Here is a 19,105-nt window from a genome sequence, read left to right as displayed (position 1 = left end):
CCCATTTAAAGGTTTAGGACTTAATTTATGTCTACCCTTTGCATTACAGATTTTGAAAGATAGATTTCAATGTTGTTTGTGTGTCAGAGCTCTATTTCTCTGAGGCAGGAAGCTTTTGTTTCACTCAAACCAGTTAGACTATACTTAAGCTACAATTTTAGTTTTGCTAGAATTACTGTTGATCTTTTTTTCTTGTGAATGTCATCTTTGCCATTTAGGTTTTTTTAATATTGAAGAAATTTTTTCTCGTCTGTCCCTGCACTTATATGATGACTTTTTGTATCTTTACTGTGATTTTAAAAATTATTTTTAATCTCTGTCAGTGGCAGTATTGCATTATTATTCCATTTATTTTTTTTCTTTTCCATCTTTGTTTTCCTTTAATAAGGGTAGCTGTTTACATCCTTACTAGAACTATGACTTAAGTTTAGGGACAGAACCTGTTTTAAATGGCACTTGCAAAACAACTAATTACTCAACTTTATAACAAAATATGATGTAGAAATCTTACTTGTTGTGATTTCCAAGTTCCAGAAAGAACTTTCATTTTTGGAGAATGAATTGAAACAGTATTTGTTCCCCTAGAAAGTGTACATTTTTCTTGTAGGAATGACTGGGAAGTAATAGCTATAACTCTGCCATTTTGAATGTACAGGGTATAAGACTGGGGCACCACTTCAGTCTCAAGAGCACTATCTGTTTCTTAAGTAAGTTTTCTAAATTTGTGATATGTTCAGAGCTTGATTCCTTCAGATTAAAGTTGAAAGAGATTATATTCAACTTCAGTAATAGTGAAAAAACAATCCAACGGCAAGAACTACCAGCCAGTGTAAAATCTGGATGTAGGAAGTTAATCGAACAGTGTTTTCTAGGGCCTCTCACCATCAGAATCTCTAAGTTCATTAAAGGAACTGCCAGTATACCTGCCTCACTGGGGGAACAAGCAGACATGTGCAAGCTTTGGAAGCTGTTTGTGGTGCATCAGTAGCTGTGGGTTACCCCTCCTGTGACAGCGGATGCGTGCTGCTGCAGACATTAGAGCTGGGCTAGGTGGGAGTCTTGCTTATGTGACCTGATGCTAAGTTTAGCACTGGTAGTTATGTTGCCTTGTCAATCACTTAGACTTCTCTATTGTGTTAAACAGAATATTTCTGATCCAAGTAGTAGCTAAAATTCACTGTGTAGTAGGTTGTTTTGGTTAGCAAGTGAAATCAGTGGTGTTTCAGGTTTTTATAAAGCAGAAGACAATTTCTCTGCTGAGAAATACGATGTTTTGATTTGTTTGGGGTTTTTTTGAGACTATATTCTGAATACGTTTTCTGTCTGTTTCCTTCTCACAAGGGAACTTAATGAATTCTTACGTCTATTCTTAAGGTAGGGCAGTTATTACACATAACAATTTCTGTGTGTTATAATAACAGCATACTGGTTTGGATTTTGCACATTCTGTTTTTTCAGAAGTAATCTCAATATATTATCTGCTCTGTTGTCCTCATTCTTTAGTGCTCTGCTGATGGTGCAGGAGGGGTTCCCAGGTCTGTTAAATATGTATTATCTGTTTCTTCTATGCAAATAAATCCCAATCCTTTTGCTGATTTGGTCACACTATATTCTTTCTAGTCTTTCAGGTAGTTGCTGTTATACAATTTCTTTTTAAGAAATTATTTTCTAAGATCCTAACCCTGTAAAATTTCTTGCCTCACTCTTTTCCTACTCATTGAACTGTGAACATACTTTTCATAGATTGTATTATCCAGGGGTAGTGGTGTGCCAGAATGAGCTAAAATCTATTTTCAGAGTATTTCTAGCCGTATGTGTTAGTCTTTTGGCACTTCATTCTATTAACTGTTTTTATGATAACAGAGGTGGCTGGAGGTAAATCTCAGGGAGTTTTGCTACTATATATCTTAACTTTCCACAAATTATCAGGGTTTTCGTGGGAAGACTGCAAAGGTGAATGGACTTAGTCAAAGCAAAGTCAAGAACACCTCAGAAATTGAAACTTTTTCTATGATCAAAGCTAAATGAGAACTTGTGAGTCTGTTTCTATTTTCAAGTCTCTTTCAACCTATATTCATTCTTGCATAGATAGACATGGGCATGTGTCATGAATATTGCAAAATACTATTTTTCATTTTTTTTAATTTCCTGGAGGCAAGATTTTTTTTTTCTTGCAAAATTACTGTTTTGTTAAAGGCTAATAAGGCCTTTTATTAGTATATTGCCACTTTTGGTGTGTTATTAGTAGACCGTTGTCAGTAATTGCTGTGGTAGTGATCCTTAGATTAGGTGCTGGTGTGTTGATTTTAGAAAACTACGAATATAATGAATGTACTACTAGCTGGGATGAGAGAGTTGTAAATCAACATTTAAATTAAGTTACTACATTGTCTTTGAAAGTGTGCTACCTGCAAGACATTGATCAGAGTGAATTGTAGCTATTACTGAATTTTCTTCTGATAGCATTCCTGAAGCAATCAGGGAATTTTTCTTAAATTAAAAAAAATTACTTCCTGAATTTCTTACAGATGAAAAGTACACCCAGTCTTCAACAGCTCATCACTGGTGCCCAAAATGACCATGAAATTCTGACCAAAAGGAATTGCAAGGAGGAAGAAGACATAACAACCAGTCCCACAAGTGATGCAGTTTTCTGTGATGGCAGAAAACATGTAAGTTGAAGGGTGAAGCACAACAGAAGAGGTGCCTAATAGGGACAGATATAAAAGCTAAGATCTTGTGCAAAATGTTGGTGTATTTTGGATTATATTACAAAATGAACAAAGAATTTTACTTGAGTTTGTATCTGATGAAAGACTGACTGCCTTTGGCACAGTCCTTATAGTAATACTGTGAACTTTTTGCAGCATAAGCCAAATCAAATTAATAATGGATAATTGATAGATGGATATGCCCGTTAATAATGAATAATTGATAGATCAGCTTCTGCTGCAAATGCAGCTAACATTCTTCCCATTTTATGTTAGGGTTGGTATCATGAACATCGTTCTTTCTAACCTAGTAGCTATCTTTTTCTCTTAAAACTTCATTTATCTGAACGGTTTCGTTATTCTGCAAGAACTGTGGTAATGGAAATGTCAGTGGAAATTCAAATGTCAGAATGTCAGTGAATGAAGAGGAAGCTGACAGTGACGGAAGCCAGGGGAGCAGTTCATAGGTTTAGGGGATGGCATTGAGTCATCCTCTGATGGATGGCATTTTGAATATTGCAAATGAGAGAGAAGGAAGCCAGTTTGAAATTAATTCAGTGCATGCTTTAAAGTCTCTATGATTAACTGTGGAAGCTAATTTCTATGTCTTAGTGGTGAGGTTAAGCAGGGTGAAGTATCCAAAGAATCCATGACTGATATTGTAAAGAAGGGAACTAAAATGACTTTTAGGGAATCAAAATTAAACCAGCCTGCTCACTTTGCAGACAAGTAATAACACACAAAAGGACCTTGGCAATCTTTCATAGTTTACTGCACTGTGGAGTCTGAGGTGTTAAACTGACAAATGGATAACAATTCTGGATGACATTTGTGATTCTAATGACAACCATTTGACCTGGGCTATAGACAGCCCAGGCTTAAAAGTGAAATATTTTCTACTGTCTTATAAAGGGGAAGGTCAAGTTCCATTAAACTTCCCTTTATGGTGAAGTGTTGGATGTTGATTACCACTCCATGAAAACATATCTTCCAAAATATCAGATGGCATTGCTTCCAGTCATGCCAGCAGGGGTGCAATACATGAAGTCATTGCTAAGTCCCTGTTCACTGAACCAAAAGGATAAGTGATTTCTACATTGAATGTATGTGACTCCTGATCAGGTGCGAGATATATGTAGTGATATTCAGTCCAAAAATCATTAATCAGAACACCTATCCAGCTTCTCTAAATAAATAAGAGGTTCTGTGGAATAAGTATTAGGGACTTTTGCAGAACTTTTTTTAGGACATATGAGCTAAGACAAAAATCTATTTGCATTCCTTTGTCATGAAGGATTTTGGTGGAAAATAAGCATTTTCTGGTCAGATGAATAAAAATATGTCAGTGAGTGAAAGAGCAGAGCTGAACAAAGCTGCAAGGGAGATTGATTGATTACACTGATACACATCTCGTGGAGGGAGCAAGATTACATGCAACAAGCATCAGGTCAAAACAGTTCTAACACTTCTTCTGACTTCCTCAATAAGCACCTGACCCTTCTTTTGTCAAGTTTGTATGTTACTTAGAGCTTATAAAATAGAGTAGATAGCTTCTTTAATCTAATTAAGCTGTTGGTGTAAATTTTAAAATGAATATTTGGCAAGCTGCACAAATGAAGTAAAGCATCTGCATGGAAGAGAGATATGATCTTATAAACACTACTCTGCACTCTTAGCTGCTGGGTTGTGCAATGCAGAACTCCTTGGTTAACCAGTCCTGAGTGGGTTGGTGTTTATTTTCAGAGGGAGGAGTGATCTAACAGAGATATCTTAGCAATCTAGGGCAATGCTGCTGTGAGATTAATCACAACAACAATTGTGTCTTCGTGACATATGCTATGTAAAAAGTTTCTAGGGCTCACCTTAAAGAGTATCATTCTAAATGAGTGGAGACCAAAGTATTTTGACTGAGTTGATAATTTGTTACAGTGAAGGCTAGATAGCACCATAAAGTTAGATGTCTGTGCTGGGCCACAGAAAGGATTATAGTCTGTTCTTGCATTGCAGTTTCATGGCCTCTGTAGTGCTAGACACAAATGTTGTTTATATATGTGGATGGACAGCATCCAAACCTTTGCCTCATAGGCGAAAGTAGATGAAAGGAGAACAAAGTGGCTGAGGTGAGCTAGGAAACACCTTCTTTATGCACCAACGTATGACAACTGGATGTCTTCATATTTTAATCTTTCCTGAACAGTCTGCTTGCAGTATGGAGTATGTCATTTTTACATGGAATTGGGGGGATCTTGTAGAATATTTACTGGATGTGCAAGGTCACTTTTGTTTCCTTTAATACATGATAGAACCTAACGTCTCAGCAGTGTACCCTACTATGAGCTATGTATTAAAAGCAGTCTAGTTCAGTGTTTTCTATGTTCTTAGATTTCAGATGTTTTTTCACTCTCTTCCTTTCAGACACTTATCCCATTTTCTCATGGGAAGCCACATAGCAGTTTTATTTGGAGACAATTTCTAGATCTAGACGCTACCTAAGAAAGCATTTTCTTAGCCTAGAGAGCTTACTGAAGAGAAAAAGGCAAAGCAGTAGAATTGCAATTACAGTCATAATTTGCAGGGCTGTTACGGAAGCAACAGAATGTTTTATACAGATTACCCTAAATCTTCATGATTTGCAGTATGTCTTTACAGTCATGTCTGTAAAGATATGGACCTTTGAGGGAAATAAATGTTTTGTCCTATTTGATCTGAAGCTACTTTTCCCAAACATTTGTCTTTTCTTAGGGGAGTTTGTATAGTCTTAACAGCACTTGCACCGAGTCTGGCAATTTTGACAAGGCTAACATCACGGGAGAAATAGAGTTTGCCATAAGATACATCTTCAAAGCTTGCATCTTAGAAATTTGCATCAAGGGATGCAAGAACCTGGCTTATGGTGAAGAGAAAAAGAAAAAATGTAACCCGTAAGTATTTTGTAGAGAAGGAGAAAAAAATAAAGAAAATATTCTAGGTTTAAGATACTTATGTATGTTGTGATTGAAATTGATTGATATATGATGGTATGCCATATTAGCACTTTCAGAACATCTAACATATATACCAGCCCTTTTTACATATACACACTGCAAGACAAATAGGTTTCATACCAGCTCTTATTCCATTCTGACCATTTTCTGCTAGTAATTGTCTCTTTCCCTTCCTGTGACCAGGCAGTTGGGTATCTGTTGCTGATGAGCACCGTTGGATCTCAAGAATAGCTGTTCAGATTTTAGCTCTTAAGTTGTGCCTGCAAAATTAAAACATAAGTGGTTAAAACATGAGATGTCATGTTCCTAATTCATCTACTGACTCACTGTGGGTCACTAGGTGATTGCTATGCTTTGCTTCCATCTTCTGTAATAAGAATAGAAATTTCAGATACTGCAACACATTTTAAAATCTAAAGCTGTTTAATAATTATGTATTACTGTACGAGGAAGAAATACCTACTTCTGTGGATAAAATATGCCATAGAAATTTTTGGTTGGATAGTTAAGCCTTGGTGATTTGTCTGTTTATTACTAAATGATCCTCTCTGACCACGCAGCAATCGTTCATAGAAATCACCAGGTAGAATACCTAACTACCTATTCTTGCCCCTGCTGTCACACCGTGTTTGAGCACTTGAGTGACCACATTGGAATTGTGGAATTGCAGTCGCCTTCACCCAGAAGGAATATGGCTTTTGCACATCTTGCAGAGGACGTTCATAAAGATGAGCTTGGTGATGAAAGGAGCCTTCCTGGAACAGCAGCTTGTGAAACAGGGCAGTTTGGGAGCACTTCTGAAGAAGTGGGTCAAGGTTCTTTAAGTCCCCTGGTAATTATGCCAGGCAAACAGTTGCAGGAAGCCTGAAAGGCAATGTGGGAAGTGCTGTGTAGAGAACATTATGTTCTCTAGGTATATATTTATATATTTCTGTTGGTTTCCAAGCCAACAGAAAAAGTACAGTCAGTGTACACACTTAACACACTTGCTGAAAAGCAGACTTTTAACTGACATTTAAAACCTGTTGAATTATTTAGCTTGTTGACTGGTTTGAGGTCTGACTGGCTACTTTTTAATTAAATTAATCTGGGGTGATAGAGGCTAAAACTTCTAGTACCTGAATATTTTAAAAAGTAGTTTTACCTATGGATAAGTTTGGAAGGAATAGGGAAGAAGTATAAGTTCTGCATTGATGATATGAGATACAGCTGATTTTATTTACCTAGTAAGTTAATAAAGAGGCTGTTTTAAAATTGGTTTAAATCAGAATACCTGAAATATATACAAGTACAGTTTAAAAATATTTAGTATTATGTTAACAATCTCTTCTTTCCCTGCCAACTCTCTTTGGTTTTGAAGCCAGAACACAAATACAGCCCACTGAACTCATATTAAGGGGAATATTTAAGTATTAATGTTCACGTGACCTACACATGAGAAACTTTGGGTAGGAATCATTGGTGCTTGATATTGGTCCAACTCAGCTTCCAGAAATTTTTTTTACTGGTTTGCATTGAATCAATGTTATAGCAATTCTGAGCACTTTAGAGAATCTCCCACTTTCATTCTAGTGGCTGTTACAACAATTAGCATTTGTAAGAGTTATGAATTATTATGTATTATTTGTGTGATTATACATTTTTTTGCTACATGGTACTTGGTGTTGTAAAGATGAGGTATTTTCTTAATGAACAAGCAGCAATGAGCCTAAAGTTGATTGAGTTGATTTTTTTTTTTTTTGAGCACATAATATACTGTGTGTTTTCATCATAAAGCTGCCACTGCAACCAACAAGGTGACTTCCTTGGTGGCTATTTTATTAGAGGCCAAGTGTATGAAAACAAAAGATTCCTATTCAGATCCTAATCCCTTTCCCAATTAGAATAGGATTGAAACACATTAGCCAAATGATATACAGGGACCCTTATAGTCTGTCTGCTTTTATTGAGAAAGGATATAAATCACAATTTGCCATTTTATTGCTTGGAAAATTGCAAAGTCAATGAAATTGTTTAAGAATTAAGAAAAAACTCCTCTCATCTAATTAATTTTTCTTCTTAGTTTGATTTTTTTTTTTTCTGGTCACTTTCCATACATCCTTCTCTCTGTCTACAAGGTATGTTAAGGTTTATTTACTTCCCGATAAATCTCCTCGGAGTAAGCGGAAGACAGCTGTCAAAAAGAGCACAGTGGATCCAGAGTTCGATGAGACTTTGAAGGTACCATTTGCAATTGTGTGCCGCTAAGCGTGCTTTTCTGTGGTAGCATCTCCTTTTGTAATGTACAATCCTGCAAGTTCAGAATCATCCTGATGGGGCAAATCTAAGAGTCACTGACAACAATAATTTAAAATATTATGTCTTTCAGTCCAAATAAGAGAAAATGCTTTTGGAGTTACAACAGTAAATTGCAAACCATCAGAAGAGTCTGCCTTTGTTCATGAAAACACTCTTAATGAATTCCAGTGTTGTTCTGAGTTGTGGCAAAAGCAAAGTGTCTTCCATAGACACTTTTTTTGTACATTCAGGAACTGGGTGTATTGCAGGGCAGTTAGTATTTTACACAAGTATCCTTTTCAACTGATACCCCTTTTGTCATTGCCACTGGGAGCGTCTCTCTGCAGTTACCTGAATGCTAACTGAATTCCACCACCTCTAAAATGTTGTCTGCTTCCTTTTTCCCGTGCAACTGATGCCAGGCCATCTCTTTGTAGTGTCTAATTTCAAACATTGATAATCTCACCACAGCACAGTAGTTATGATTTTAATTCCTTAATGCCTTGCAATATTACTTCTTGCATCCTTGTAAGAACTGTGTGTAGAAAATAGGAGCCATTATTCTCACTTCACAGACACTTGATGAAATGTGAAGCTGAAGCTGAGTACTGTCAGCTGGGAGAGTTTGGATTAGTTTGGTTGTTCCCAGCTCCAGCTTTGTACTCAGATCACTACAAACCCATTTTTTGTGTGCATCAGTGAGCTGCAATAGCACATAAGATGATGAGTTCTTCATTAACATGTTGTCTTGGAAGAGATAGGAAACAAAGTTAATGGAGGGACAAACTTATATTGTTGGTCCTTGAACTACACAAAAGCTTCAGTGTTACCCCCACCTCGCTGTATGTATGAACATCAAGAATTTGTAGTGAGTGAAACAGGCAAAACGTTTGAGAAGACCATTGTTAAAATTCAATAACAACAAAAAAAGATTTGTGTAATGTATGTAATTCTCATATTCTCAAAGTCTGTATTGAAATTCTCATATTCTATCACATATCAAATTCTCATATTTTTTGATATTTGAGAATACCAAATTCTCATGTTCTCAAAGTCTGTATATAGGGTTTTAGTTGGAAGAAAAAAGACCCTGAGGTTGGAATAATTGGTCCTGATTTTATAGTCCCTTTTCAATGCCAGAGTCATGCAGAACTGATAAAGGGAGAGTGAGAGCCATGCCTGAGCTGGCTTCATGAGCACTAAAGGTAGTTTAGTTAGAAATATTTAAAATTAGTTTAATTATTAGTTCATCCAGAGTAGCAGAAATGGTCAAAAGAGCATAGCGCTAGTGCAGGTAAACTACATCATGACACTGAGATCCAACTCAGTGGGATTCAGCTGCAAATTAAGGCCACCTGCATTTAGGTAGCTGCATGTGTGAGAGGTGCGTAAGTGCTCTTGGGAATCGCTAGAGCCCAGGGTGATTCACCCCAGAGCCTACACCCAGCTTGTGATTCACATCCTAAATGTGGGTAGCGATGTCTTCATCCATGCCGTTGCCTCCAAATTTCAGTCCAGGTGGGTGCAGGTCACCTGTAGGCTGGGTATCATATTTACCAGTCTCATGTGGCTATATTAGATACCAAACAATGTCTCAAAGGGCTCTAACTATGTTTTGGGAGTAGATGAGGGCTTTATTTAGTGGTCAGCTGAATTACTTCCTTGCCCCTACTGACTGCATTGAATAGATGTCCACTGACCAGAATGGAAGTTTTAGCACCTTTGATAGTTGTCTTAATCTTGAACTGGCCTGCAGAGCAGACAAATTCTGCTGGGAGTGTAAAACAGAAATATAAAAAAACCCCAGCAAAAATGGTCAAGAATTATTTAAAGTTCTGAATTAATAATAAAAATCTTTAGCAAGGCAGGCCAAGGTATTCCTGGAATGTTGTTTCATATTTGGATAAGCATTATTTAGCATTTAAGTAGTGGGCTAATATGCAAATTGCAAAGCATATTCAGACAACATGGTTCTGTCTGCATTCACATTCCTTCAGCCATGCTGTGGCTGGGCTTCCTTTGAGCAGGTTATGAGCGTGGGCCTGCATTCATCCTGTGTATTGGTTTGTAAATCCTGTTTATTTTTCTAGTACAAGATTGAATACTCACAGCTGGAAAGTCGACAGCTTCAGATCTCTGTATGGCATGCAGGAGCGCTCAAATACAGGGTGTTCTTGGGGGAAGTGGTGATTCCACTGGCAGCGTGGAATTTCAAAGATAACTCGATGCAGTTGTTCAACTGGTACCAGCTCAAAGCCAAGGTAATTCTTAATTTTTGTGCTTAGTTGTATCTTAAGAGGAGGATGTAGTGAAAGCTATGAAAAAGATCAGCCTTCTGAAGTCATGGACGGAAGAATGGTGTCAATCCAGCCCGTTAGTAAGACATATTGCAAAAATAATAAGCTGTGAGAATGATGTAGAATAGCATGATTGCAGTAATGCAGGTTTCTGTATGTCCCCTTCTTCAGCTTGAAAAGCCTGAAGGTGATCTTATCCAGTACAGCGGCGAACTCCTCGTGTCTGCAAGACTGTCAGTACCGGCTCAGTATAAAAATTTCCAGTTTGAAGGTATAAAACATTTCAGCATACGTGAATCCCTTGGCGAGAAAAGAATTGCGATCAATGAAGGACTAATAATGTGTCCATATAATATTCCTGTATGGCTCTGATAACAGCTACTGCAAACCGTGGTTTGTGGTGTATTATATTTTGAATTCATTAAAATCCAACCATTTGCCAACTTAATCTTTTTGTTCTTTTTAATGCCAACGAAAGCTGCACATTATAATGGCAGCAGGAGGATGCATCCAGCTGTTTGGCTGGAGAGCTTGTGCCTGTCATGGTGTTGCCAGTAGACCTTATTCTGGAGGTGATGCAGCAGTTTTACTGCCCAAGGCAGAGACTGCCAATTTAGGGAAAAGGTGGAAGGGAAATGGCTGCAAGGGTACCAGACCAGCACCCTTGACTTCCTCCAGTGGTCTCATTTTAGAGAGATTGTTTCACTTGGAAGATGTTAGGTTCAAAATGTACAGTGAGGATTCAGGTTTTGGTAATGAAAGACTTGTAAGGTACATTAAGTATTGCTGTAGTGTGTCAGAGCAAGCACCTGCTGGTGGAGTAAAATAAACACTTTTGGGGGAGGGGATAGGACCCTCATTTTCGTTACCTCCCCAGGTCATAGTGAGGTCTGCAGACATTCAGAGGTCTAGTAGTGCTCTCTGTGTTCAGGATCATAGCAACAGGTAGAGACCAACAGAAAGATCTAATTAGCTGTTACATTAATTTTGCTCCCTTTTCTTTTCCAGATGACCCCAAAGTTACCAGCTTGCTTTCTTCCATTTTTCCTCCCTATGCATGCCTGTGTTCTGGGTCTCTGCTCTGTAACTAGAGCTGTAACAGAGGAGCGGTATCACACCGTGGGTTTGGCTGTTTCTCCTGCTTCTGGCTTTGTTTCAGAGAAACACTCCTGTGGGTACAGCCCTGTGTTTACTTTTCACAAATACAACTGAAAGCTCTGTGTTTGGAACAGGAATCACAAAGCAACCTGCTACTCATTGCTTGCTTTTTTGTGTGTGAATCACACACATACAAGCAGGTTAAAATCTTTCAAATGATCCTAATACAGCACTATGAGTCCTTATCACAGTAGTACTGCTTACTCATTTTCCTACTTGGTTATAGCAGCATCTTAGGCTAGCAGCTGAACTAACTGGTTATTTAATGTGTTAAATGCTCCTATTTCAGGAAAAAAAGACCAAGGAGTTCCTAACTGCCAACTTCAGGTTATGATATTTGGGGCCAAGAACTTGCCCATGCTGAGATGTGCTGGAATGCTGAACTCATTCGTTAAAGGGTATGTATGAGACCTAACACTTCAAATAGTAAATGTCACACACATTTTGTGCAAAAATATGTATTAACGTGTTTTCAGCAGGAGACTGGCATGTGAAAGTGGCATTGTCCATACTCTTAGTCAGACTTCCTTGTAACAGTGACATTTGGGTGTCTGCACAACAGCAGCACTCAGCAGGGCGGTGACAGGTCCCATGTGCTCTTTGGGTCCTGAATGGAACTTCAGAATTTACTGATGTCATTACAATTTAGAGTTCACTAGTTTAAGTATCTGCTTTTAGATATTGAGAGGAAAAAAAAAAAGCGCAAATCAAGAGGGTATTTTCATTTCTGTTTTCAGCTGTGCCTTTGCAGAATTAAATATAGCTTTGAATACATTGAAAAGGAAACTTTTATCCTCTTCATTCTAGACATTTTGAAAGAGGAGGGACTGAATTTTTCTTCAATGCGCTGAGTAGCTTGCACATGGGATCATTTTACTTTCTTACCGTCAGGCATCAGATGCCATTGAAATTATGATACTGGGGTACACTTACAACATCTCATAAAGCCATTTCATCTGCGGTGGCACCTATCTTCAGTGAAATGGGTGACCATTTTATCTACCGAAAAGCAGGTTTCAGGCAGTATTGGATAACAGAATGGGGAGTAAAGACTCCCTCAGCAGTCAATGATAGCAAAGGAAAAGCAGATCAGAAGAGCCTCCTGGCACCCACACTGAAGGCAGACAGGAAAAGGAGCAAGTCCCAAAATAAACACACTAGCACCATGTTCTACCTTGCACTTAAGCTGAACTTTTTTGCTATTTAAGGCCCTAGTTGATTATTGCAGATGTTCTGTTTTCTGGTTGAGACATCAGTAACCTTGCTGAACTCTCATTGTTTTTGGGAAGTTGTCTTATCCTTCCAGACCAAGCAGAGGTAAAGCGAAAGTCTCCTGTCCTGAAGAAAGAAGCCTGTCCCCAGTGGAAACATTTGTTTGTCTTTGATGGTGTTACCCCAGCTGAGCTACAGCAATCATGTCTACACTTGACTGTCTGGGACCAGTCAGCTTTCAGCTCAAGCGATCAGTTCCTAGGAGGAGCCAAGCTTGGTGCAAGTAAGTTCTTTATCACTATAAATTGAAGGTAGTTTGGGAAAAAGTTCATTTAGTTTACATTCTAAATAATAATATTTACACTGTGCTATTTATCACCTGCTGCCACGTGCCTACACATACAGCCCCAGCCTGTCCTAAGCAACTTGCAGTCTTGGGCTTTGAGCCTGCAAGAACCTATGCAGGTATTTTAGTTCAGGTCTGTGTAGAAGCTCAAGGGTGTCAGGGGGAATTTTCAGGAAAGCCATTTGTTAGCATGGTGACTTTTAGGGCCAGAGCCTGGCCATGCAGAAGACAGGCCCAGAAAAGTTGGGTGGAGTCAACTCATCTAGAGCTTTCTTTGAGACTTGTTCCTTGGGCTGTTTTCTATGAATTGGCTACTTTTAACCACTATCTCATCAAACGGAAGCAGAAGAACTAATGAGCTAGTAGACTCCACCCTTGTTTATATCTGTGCTTATTATTTTACATCCACAAATCAACGGGAGATACAGAAAGTGAAACTTGCTCAGGCCTATCGCATGTCTGAGTTTTGAGCTCTGTTCTAAGATAAGAGTGAGCCCTCTTTCTCAAGGCTGAGAAACCCTCTGCTCACTGAATAGGGCCTGTCTAACTGGTAGGTGAGCAGGGAAGTATTGTCACTTGAAGACTGCCCAATGGAGTCTCTCACCCCAGAGAGCAAGTGCTTTGGTTTCAGTATTTGAGATGAAAGGCTCAAAAAGATTGAGGCTCAGCCACTTTGTTATGGTATCAACATGCACTTTAGAGGAGCATTATCACTAGTAATGACTCGGTGCTGTGCAGGCTTCCTCATGAGCTGCTTTTGATTGTCCTACCCAGCATTTTCCTTTCTGCTAGAGCAGGGACTACCTGCTTCTGAGGGAAGAAGACTATCCAAGCCCTAAGCCTAGTAATGCATTAAAGTCACTAGAGGTGAACTGAAGCAGGAGGCTTTGTGCCGTTCTTGCTCCTCTGCTTTTAAGTCATACAACCAAAAAACTATTCTTTCGTGCAAGCTGAGTAAGTGATCCTAGTTTAACAGGATGTAAAAAATGCTTCAAAAGTATAACTACAGTTTATTGCAATTAATGCCCGAGGGAGCTACAGAACAGCTGAAATTGCTATAGAAGTGAGAGAAGGAGGTTGGTTGTTACCTAGTCCATTGGGCCAGAAGTTGGGTAAAGCCAAGTGAAAAGTAACCCTGTGACCTTCCCTTTTGCTTTGTTGCAGAGGAGTCGTTTGGCTGTACAGACCTTGTTTCTCAGTCAGTGCTCCAGTGGCAGGAAGTGCTCCACAGTCCAAACAAGTGGATGGACTTTACTCTTCTACTGCATTCACATAAGGAAAACTTTAAGTCCTGAGAGATTACTGCACAACAAGTTTTCCTTCCCCACATGTGATGTTTTAAATTCAAGTGGCACATACCTTTCAGGTCTGGGGAAGGGTACACTGCAACAGTGCCTACTCCAGGTTTTGGGGAACAGAGTTATGCATTTGAAAGCATGTGATATTCTGAAGGTTTTATTTCTCCAAAAGTTAAGGCTTTGTTATCTGTGTCTCTAGCTAGAGTATAAGGTTAGTATAGTTTCTTCAGGAGTGACAAACTCAGTATGAAATGCATTATGCTGACAAGACAACAGTAACCAGATGATAAGCAGTTTTCCAGTTTTGGGCACAGCAGAACTAGAAGAATTTAATCACAGATTAAATTCTGTGATTAAATTCTTATAGTTCTTAGAGAAAATTCTTACAATTCTTAGAGAAAATAACTGTTACTTTAAAGTTATATGCTTTCACTCTGATCTCAGTGTTTTATACATGTTCAGAGAGAATTAAAAACTAGCTTATCTTTAACTGCTTGCTACAAAGGGGTGATGCCAACACCTCTGTGCTTCAGAATTATCCACGGTGCCAGTACTACTTCACATGACCCTAAAAAGCTCTGGCCACATGCCTTTCAAATGTGTGCTGTATCATGGTACTTAAAACCAGTTAAATGTATAAATTCTCCCTCAGCAAGAGTGTGGGACAACAGCTAATAGAATAAGTGTAGCTGTAGGAAGTTCCTTGTTCTTATCAGCTGCTGATGTAAGAGTATTAACAAGTGCTGTATACCACATGGATCAGACAGGACAAGAGTTAAGCTAAACTTATTTATTCATGTGAACTGGTGGAAATGCAAGCTTAAGGCCCAACTACTGCATCAGTTCCCTTTGCCTCAGATGTAGTGTTACAGTCAGCAGAAACTTCATATATGCTGCTGCTATATATCTCTTCCCTGGGACTCAGGTGAAGATGGTCACACTAGTCATTACAGCAAGTATTCTCCTTTCTTTCTTTCAAGGTCAATGTGGCTTTTAAGGACTTAAGAGTTAAAGACAGGGATTTGTATGTTAAGTTCCAGAACTAAGAGAGCAGTACCATACCTTACACAAAATACACCCCACACAAGAAACATTTGACTCCAAGTCCTTTGTTACTTTGCAGATCTTTTATTTAGATGTTTGCTGCTGCAAATAAAAAAACCACACAAGATTCAACTCAAGTATAAAGCAGCATAGATGTCGTAAATGGAAGAGAAGAGCTGACAACATACTGTATCTCACTTTCTAACAGATTTTCAAGAAAAGGGGGAGATTAGTGGGGAAGGAATGGTCACAGAAATGCTCTCTACTAGAGAGAATACAACTGTGATATAAAGAAGCAGTCCCTTCATCTTTGGAGTCTGAAACTTTAAATCAAACATTTAAAAAAATTAGAAAATTTGTTAGAAAAATAGGTGCAGTAAAATTGTATATATTGGATTGTGTACATATAACAATTTTCATTAAGTAAAAAAATGATCTTTACACATAATGCTTTATAGCAAGTAATCAGCTGCACTGTATCAGACTACAGTGTTGTTTAGGCATTTTTACAGATGCAAGTCTTATTAAATCTGAAAAGTAACAAAATATACAGAGCAAAACTATTTCCCTTTAAACTCATATTGCATGTTTTTTATATATATATATAAATACTACACTATAACTGATCAGTAACGAAGCTGGAATGCAAACACAGTAGTGTACTAGATTCCAACAGAGTATTTGCCTAGTTGTTACATGAGGAGGGTATCAGCGTCCCTACGCCACGCTTCTGAGCCATCACTGCAGAATTTCTCCAGTTGAGAAGAGCAACCAGAAAAAGCCTAATTTCTACACAAAGTAGTTCTGAGGTGTTGTCAGTTCTTTTGTGTGGGGGGGTGGGGGGGAGGGAGGTGGGCATCCAGACCAAGACAAAAACCAGGGTGTATAAACACATGTGCACACAGGTACACACGTACATGCAGGTGCTTGCAAATCCTGAGTTCTACAACCTGTCTTCTCAACTGTTGGACTTTACACTGTAACTAATAATACAAAGACGTATGGCACAAAATTCACCCACAGTTGCTTATTTTTAGACCAAGCTGGACATGTATCTTCAACTAGAAGCATGGCCTATTAAAATTTGTCTTGCTTAACGAGAGATGTGACATAAGGCCTTTTGGCACTAAGCAAAGGCATGAGCAAGTTACCAGAATCAGTGGTATAGTAAGTTTTTAACTATACCAAGTTTAATAGAAGGTATGGAATAAAAGGAAGATTCAAACACCTCTGGGTTTAGAGAACATTTGTGAAGTGTCATACAGTGACCCCTCCTCAGGAAAAAACAAACAAACAAACCACAACAACAACAAAAAAACCAAACCGAAACAAGAACACAGCATTAAGATCTGCCTTTCCCACAGTCCTGCCTTCTTGTTACAAGCATCATTACATCGCCTCAAACTCATCAATTCTCTGCTTAGTGTTGCCTTGCCGGATCTGCCGCAGTGTCTTGTACTTGTCACGTCCCTGTCGCATGTTCTCTGAGTGGATAATATCATTGTGGGTCCTCTTATTTTCATCTCTAGCCTGGGCTAGCTCATCTGTCAGCGCCTGCAATATAAAGAACATTAAATACAGATTATACACAAGAAGCTTTCAGCTCATGACAGTAGTGTTCTTTGGTGAGAGTTGACAGTTGTTAGATGACTGGACAGATCAGTGATATGGATACAATGTATGCTTTCCATAAACACTACGGATGATGTAAGTAATCTCAAAGCCTGAGCAATGAGAATAACCTTTATATACCTTGTCTTTGATTCAAACTGCCTACAGGAACTATAAACAAAGAGAAACTATCATGCTTTGTGCGCTTAACCAAGTGGTTAAATGATCTATTTTCCAGGAATTATTTGTTTCATTACTCCCCCTCCTCCAAACCTTTTCTTACCCTCAGTTGCCTCTGTACACGTTCATTCTTCTCTGCTTCAGTAATGCGTTTCTCCTCGTTGCGGTCATTCCTGATCCCCTCGCTGGAGAACTCTGCGCTGTAGCCAGAGTACTCGGATCCTTCATCTTGCAAGTTATCGTGGACATGGTAGTTCACTGGCTCATAGACAGGCAGTGGGGGTGGAGGTGGAGCAGTCATTACCAGGTGTAGCTCCTCCTTTGTCTTTACTAGATCCTCCTGGGCTTCTTTGGCCTTTGGGAAAAGAGTGAAAAATATTTTCATGCATTTCTTGCTTTAAACCAGTTTAATGAATGCTTCAATGCTTATCTTCCCAATTTTGTCAATCTACAGTGAAAAGCAAGAAAGAGGGAATTATATCTCTGCAGCTGACAGCACTCTGTTACAGTCTTGGGCAGAGTATCTTTTTTTTTTTTGCTAGTGATGCTATCATCATCCACTCTGTAACGTGCAGGGGATCTAAACAAAGAATCTTCTTCCAATAAAACACAGTCTAGGAAAAATAGTTCTGTGGGACATACAGTTCTCTTCATCCTGTTCTCCATTTGAAGAGCTGTAGGTTGTAAATATGGGTTCCACAGAGCAAGAACTTAAGATTCCTGAGCTGGCGTTTTTAATGCAATTACGCACTAGGCAGTCAGCTTCCTTGCTGCTTCAGTGGTTCTGCCCTCCCATGCAGTCTGCAGCGCTGGTTAGAGGGCACTGGGAGCGCCAGGCGCTCCAAGCCTTGCATGGTTTATTTGTGGGTTTAGTGCATCAAATTATTCAACTCTCCCAACCCAGGTACCAGGAAGCCACTGACAACAGCATACACTCCTCAAGACTGGTACCGGTGGTGTGGCTGCATTTGCAGTGTCTTCTCTTGATTGATGTAATGTTTTCAGACATTACATCATGGATTAAATGCATCATTTATACACACGCCCCTTCCCCTCCATGGCTCCAAGATGATGAGCACATTTTTAGGCTTTATACAGGCTTCAATTTTGAATTTTGACTCAAGGCTTGTTGGAAGAAAGCTGTTTTGCAGGTAGATCGCACATTCATCACAAATCTGCCCTTCTCTGCTGATGTACAGATGTTCATCTCCACATGTTTAGAGATTTCATACCAGGCTAAGCACTGCAGTATGCTCTGCTCAAGTGTAGAGCTTCAGAGCAACTTTGTAAGACAGAGATACTCACTCTGATTTGCCACTCTTCAACCTCGCTCTCTTTACGCCTCCTTGCCTCTTCAAGAAGTGCAATCTTGGCTGTATACTCCGCAAGCTCTGTAGCCTGTTGAATAATAAAACTGGAATGATAAGGACTCTTAAAAAAACCAAACCAAACAAAAACCCAAACACAACAACGAAACACTGTTGACTGAGAAAAGACCCAAGTGTTACACTCCACTGTAATAAAAACTGAATAGAAAATTAAGAACAAAAAGTAGATTGCTCATGATAGAAACCAGTGCCACAGTGACATTATCGCATGGTCTAGTACTTCACCACACTATGTTTTTCCCTGGAAAACGAGGCTTTGCCTTACTCAAAGGGCATAGTAACATGCCTGTATATCTCTTCCTTAAAATGACTGGGTCTTACCAGCTGTTCCTGGTTCTTCATCTGGTCCATAGTTTGTCTCTCCAGCTCTTCCTTGGCCTGCAGAGCAGCCAAGCGATCAGCTTCCAAGCGTTCTGCTTCCTCCTGGGCTCGTCTCCTTTCCTCCTCCAGCTTAATGGCTCTTTGGATCTGATCTGAGAGCTCTGGACAAAGACGGATCAATGCAGTTAGTCCACAAGCCTGGTCAAAGCAAAGGGACTACAGACAGTCTCTTCAGTAACTGCAGAAGTCACGACAAGCACTTGACTCCAGCTTGCAAT

The 19,105-nt window shown here is 39.1% G+C and overlaps 2 protein-coding genes across 2 annotated transcripts in view; one reads left to right on the top strand and one right to left on the bottom strand.

The window, feature by feature from the left end:
- Positions 1 to 15,181, top strand: part of SYTL3 (synaptotagmin like 3) — a 35,253-nt gene extending 20,072 nt beyond the window's left edge. The window contains exons 9-16 of the mRNA XM_075498914.1: positions 2,529 to 2,672; positions 5,454 to 5,632; positions 7,813 to 7,915; positions 10,063 to 10,233; positions 10,441 to 10,540; positions 11,717 to 11,825; positions 12,717 to 12,922; positions 14,150 to 15,181. Of these exons, the coding sequence (XP_075355029.1) occupies positions 2,529 to 2,672; positions 5,454 to 5,632; positions 7,813 to 7,915; positions 10,063 to 10,233; positions 10,441 to 10,540; positions 11,717 to 11,825; positions 12,717 to 12,922; positions 14,150 to 14,280 (1,143 nt within the window). The 3' untranslated portion in view covers positions 14,281 to 15,181. The remainder of the gene's footprint in view (positions 1 to 2,528; positions 2,673 to 5,453; positions 5,633 to 7,812; positions 7,916 to 10,062; positions 10,234 to 10,440; positions 10,541 to 11,716; positions 11,826 to 12,716; positions 12,923 to 14,149) is intronic.
- A 233-nt stretch (positions 15,182 to 15,414) lies between these two features.
- Positions 15,415 to 19,105, bottom strand: part of EZR (ezrin) — a 37,978-nt gene continuing 34,287 nt past the window's right edge. Inside the window, exons 11-14 of the mRNA XM_075498919.1 lie at positions 18,828 to 18,988; positions 18,424 to 18,516; positions 17,222 to 17,473; positions 15,415 to 16,881 (exon numbers count right to left, since the gene is read on the bottom strand). Coding sequence (XP_075355034.1) covers positions 16,717 to 16,881; positions 17,222 to 17,473; positions 18,424 to 18,516; positions 18,828 to 18,988 — 671 coding nt within the window. The 3' untranslated portion in view covers positions 15,415 to 16,716. The remainder of the gene's footprint in view (positions 16,882 to 17,221; positions 17,474 to 18,423; positions 18,517 to 18,827; positions 18,989 to 19,105) is intronic.

Source organism: Mycteria americana, chromosome 3 (assembly GCF_035582795.1).
Source record: "Mycteria americana isolate JAX WOST 10 ecotype Jacksonville Zoo and Gardens chromosome 3, USCA_MyAme_1.0, whole genome shotgun sequence".
In the NCBI taxonomy this organism is placed as follows: Eukaryota; Metazoa; Chordata; class Aves; order Ciconiiformes; family Ciconiidae; genus Mycteria; species Mycteria americana.
This window is presented reverse-complemented; position numbering and strand designations above follow the sequence as displayed.